Source organism: Cariama cristata, unplaced genomic scaffold (genome assembly GCF_000690535.1).
Source record: "Cariama cristata isolate BGI_N322 unplaced genomic scaffold, ASM69053v1 scaffold45563, whole genome shotgun sequence".
Lineage (NCBI taxonomy): Eukaryota > Metazoa > Chordata > Aves > Cariamiformes > Cariamidae > Cariama > Cariama cristata.
In genome coordinates this window covers 828-5,609 of record NW_009610991.1, presented here as the reverse complement: position 1 = coordinate 5,609, position 4,782 = coordinate 828, and the positions used below count along the sequence as shown (strand labels likewise).

Below are 4,782 nucleotides of genomic sequence, written 5' to 3'. Positions count from 1 at the left end.
GAACTTCTTCACTGTAATAGTCGTTGGGCACTGGAACAGGCTCCCCAGGGAGGTGGTGGAGTCACCATCCCTGGAGGTGTTCAAAAAACGTTTAGATGTGGCACTTCAAGACATGGTTTAGTGGGCATGGTGGTATCAGGTATACGGTTGGACTTGATGATCTTTGAAACCATAATGATTCTATGATTCTATGAAGTCAACCTCAGCAATTTCCCACCTCCACGTCTAGCCCCTTTGTATTTCTTCTTGTTCAGAAGACAGGAAAAATACTATGTCTCTTGAAAGGTTTATCAATAAGGAAGAAACTTGGTGAAGGTTAAACCAGCTTGGGTAACGTTCAGGAGATACTACACGACTACCTTTAGGTGGCATAAGAAAGACGCCATTAGGGAATTCAGTCAGTAGGGAGATAAATGCTGTTATAACGAAACATTAAATAAAACATGAAAACCCATAGATACACGCAAGAGAAAAAGACGCAAGGTGTTTGCTGTCAAATCACATTGATAGAATACACAGCACATTCTTAAAAATGGCATGAAATGGAAATATTAAAAATGCAGTCATTATACAAGCAAAATCAAAAATAAATTATTTGAGGTACCTTAATATAAACTCAGTGTGAACAAGCTTTTTTCCATCTTGTAGTACTGAAGTATATACTGATTCTTTACGTAATGAGCTGTTGAGGATCACAGAACCGGATAGGCTTGCGTGCTCTCCCTGCACAGCATCTTTGTGGTGCCATGGCCTAAGCGAGAACACGGGGCTAGATGGAGCACTGGCATGACCTACTACGGCACTTCCTATATTTTTAAAAAAAGGGGCTGGGGAAGAGGGAACAGAGAAAAGTACATTCAAAGTTGTACACATCAAAAAGGCACTTCCCTTTTTGATCATGCCAGAACAGAAAGTGTAAAAAGCACACTTCCCTATGTGGAGCTGGATCTGTGGCACCTAAACTAGAAACAAAGGGACATCTTTATTAGTAAAGGGTGGCGAAGGGGAAGACAGAATAGACACTGGGTGTTACTCTGAAGATCTGCATCGTGGTACCACTCACAATAGTTAACCTGTCATCTGCTCCACTGGTCTGCATGAGGATTAAGCATCACTCCAAGGACTCGAACAGTTCAGTTTAGAGAAATCCGAAATGTGGGTTTTCATGTGGCACATATCAGTAAATCTGTGGATAACAAAAAGCTGGTAGCTGCCCAATCAAACTACCAGCTTCCAAATGACTAACAGTTAAAAAAAAATAAGATAAAATCAGTATGTCTTGATGCCAGGTTTTGACCCCAGTATTATTAGTCACAAGGGAAAGAATGATCTCTCATGCAAATCTTTTTCCTCTGATGAAAAACAAGAAAGTATAAAAAAAAGTTACAAAATAAAAAAAAAAATAAAGAAAATGATTAATGCTTAAGACAGGATATCTTGATTTAAAAAGTACTTTTAATAAATTTATCTCTACATACTTGAAACATTACTGTAAAAAGGCAGCATGAAAAGAGAGAAACAGAAGTTATTGCTATGTCATTCCATGTTGCTGGAGCTAATGTTCTACTTTGAAAAACTTTTAAAGCAGTTTTCAGTCAAATTTCTAATTAATTTGCTCTGTATCATATCCTTACTGACAAAGACTACAAAACATAATATGCACCCCAAAAGTCACCAATTAGTGTTTTCAGAGATCAGAAATATTTCACTACTTCTTTCATCAAAAGAATAGTTTATCTGCATTTGCTGCACTATTAACGTTATGCTACAACAACATTGTTAATGCAATTTCATTATTTCTACTTCAATGAAAACAGAGAAAAGATCTGTGTACTTTTTTCTTATGATTTTTACAAGCTGGGAAGTAATCAATCATCCATAAATGAAAACAGGAACATTTGTTCAAGTACTGTTCATGCTACAAATCAGACTTCTCTTTTTGTCTTTGTAGACTGATTTCGTCATAAATTTGCTTCCTAAACTTCAACATGTCTTCTACATCTTTGTAGGTGAGCATTTCTGCAACAGACAACAGCTTAAAGCCATTCAATTTAAAAGCCGACATGTGCTGCACAGAATTTAACATCTTTAACGATATTCTAACCGATTCACTTAAAGTAGAACAAACAGGAAAAATCCTAGCAGTCCACAACCCCAAACGTGTGTTCTCACTGCAGAAGAGCTGGTCTGAAACCTTTACACCCCAGAGGTCCAAGCATTCCAGTAAGCTGACTCCAAAAAAATGGAGCGAATGTATATCTGACAATGATTTCACACTCTTTTTCAAGTCGTCTTCTACACTAAACACTATACTTACATACTGTACTTGATCGTTCATTTTTATACTTAATGAACTCAGGAAACAGTTTGAAGGTATTTCTACTTTCAAATTTATGTACGATCCACTGATAATGCTGCTCTTCCCTACTGAGACTTCAGGTCCAATTCTAGAGTATTCAATAATGGATCCTGGTCCTATAAAACATCCAGGCTCAAGGACGCTTTGAATGACACTTGCTGACTGACCCAAGGTCTCGGCTTTGTCAGAAAAGATGCTAAAAGCTACAGGCAGCAAGTCAAGCTCAAATTTCAGTTTGCTATCAGATGTAAAATGAAACAAATACTCTTGGGTAGTTCCAATATGATAGAACTTAGAGTTGTTTAAGACTATAACATTAAGCGTAGTTCCTTTCAGAAGAGAGTACAGCTTCTGCCGTACTTCTACTAACCGCAATTCCTCTTTTGTGACGTTACTTGTGTTTTTTGTGTAATCTTGAGTGGCTCCAGGTCCCAGAGCCTGGAGGAAGTCACCATATGCATCTATTTCACAGCAAAGACTGCCCATCTGCTTATAAAATGTCAGTAATTGTTTTGCAATGCTATGATCGATGTAAAATATGCTGTCTGTATACACACACTCCAAGTTCATTTCTGAGTCACAGGGGTCTCCAGAGGAACTTGGCTGAGAACAATTCCCTCTTAGGCACACTGCGCCACACTGGCGCATTGTCTCAATATCAGGCTTGTGCAGGAAATGATGGCAAGATGTGTATTCAAGTCCTCCTTTTCCTGAAAAACTGGATGGATCTAAAACAAACACTCCGTGAGTGGTCCCAACTGTCAAATCCGAAGGGTGAGCTAACGCGGTAAATCCAGGTTTATCAAATGTGATGATTTCTGTAACTCCAGTGCTGTAAAGTTCTATGTCATCCGAACACGTAATGAGAATTCCTGGTTTCATGTGATTGGGGAAATCAATGTACATGGCGAGCTTCAGTTCCAACATCTGGTAAACGGGATTGCCAAAAGGCAAAGCTGTGAAAATCTTTCCCAGGGCGCTTGCATTTGGTAAACGTTGACTGTAACCGCCTTGAAGAAAAAGACATTTTTAATTATACAGAGACATTGTACATAAGTAAGCAAAACCTAAACCTACACAGCTATTTTACACATTTTTACACATATACAAAGGTATAAACCTGCCCCCCCCCCCCCCAGTTTGGTCATATTCTAAGTAGTTCTCAGAAACTGACATGTAAGAAAATGATCAATCATTCTTCTTCAAACACTTCTCAAAGCAGATCTGCCCTTATGACCAAAATCTAACACACCTTAAACAGCTTACATTAAAATTGTGGTCAATTTCATTACCTTTAGTTTGCTTCAGAACTGGAATATGGACCACTTGTCTGTAACTAAAGCGAAGAAAGCAAATGACGCCTGCTTTTCGCTTGAAAAGAAGGAGGACCCCTGCCCAGAATTTGAAGTCAGAGATGAGTCAAATAAGCAGTGGTTTGGTCAGGTGACTTGTTATTATCCAGTTTCTTTCTCCTCTGCAAAACTGCTGCCCTTTTTGGAAGTGTTCCGACTGACGGGGTAAGGTGGCAAGGATTCAGTCTGCCTGCAGTTACGAGGACCCCCAGGTCCCCTACAGAGAGGGTCGTGCTCCTGAACTGGGTATTTCAATGCAGATGCTTAATTCAGAGACTCTGAATTACACTTTTTCCTCCACTGTTTGATCGAGCTACTTAAGTGCCGAGAAGAAATGCTTAAGTGACAGTAGTATCTCCTAAGTATCAATCTAAATCCAAATGATCAGATCAGATACATTTGGGATTACTTTTCTGTGGGAACTGTATTTCAGAATTCTGAAAAGGGGTGTACAGTTTTAGAGTGTGAAATGTAAAACAGAATTTACCAGAATGAATTAGCAGCACAATAAAAGAAGTCCATTTATCACCATACAGATCTTCCAAGCATTGAAGAACATGAAGTGTTGATCCACCATTCCCTAAAGAAAAAATATTTTAGTATCTGCTGAAAAGAGCACCGATAATACCTGCACTGACATGTGAAGCATACTGGGATCTGGTGCTGTGGCCGGTGACCAGGAAGCGTTTTAAATGCTGCCTTCTGCTGTAGAAAGCAACTTGTCATTTATTTTTAAAGAGTCCTTACGATTGCGGAGGTGATCTTTTAAACAAACCGAGTGTCAATGGGTGCACAGATACCTATCTGAAATGTCCTAAACCAGTTCTGAGAGAACAGTCTTTCTACTGTATCATAGTTGATAAAATCACGCAAAGAGGACAACGGACAGTCACTTTGGAAGCCCTGTGCACTCAGAGGGGAGGGCACCTTGAGTAGCGGGCTCTTGGGAAAACACTGCGTCTTCCCCTCCCCGTCATCTTCTGAACGTCCCCAGGATGGGAAGCATTTCATCACTTCAACAGGCCATAACTTAACCACAAAAACTAGCTCCAGTCAGAAACAAGTCACACA

The 4,782-nt window shown here is 39.5% G+C and overlaps 1 protein-coding gene across 1 annotated transcript; it reads right to left on the bottom strand.

Annotated features, from left to right (window-relative positions):
• Nucleotides 1–1,918: 1,918 nt before the first annotated feature.
• Nucleotides 1,919–4,437, bottom strand: FPGT (fucose-1-phosphate guanylyltransferase). The gene is given in 3 exon segments (XM_009698060.1): nucleotides 1,919–3,369; nucleotides 4,199–4,296; nucleotides 4,298–4,437. Coding segments are annotated over 3 exon segments (1,689 nt in total).
• Between the last annotated feature and the right edge of the window lie 345 nt (nucleotides 4,438–4,782).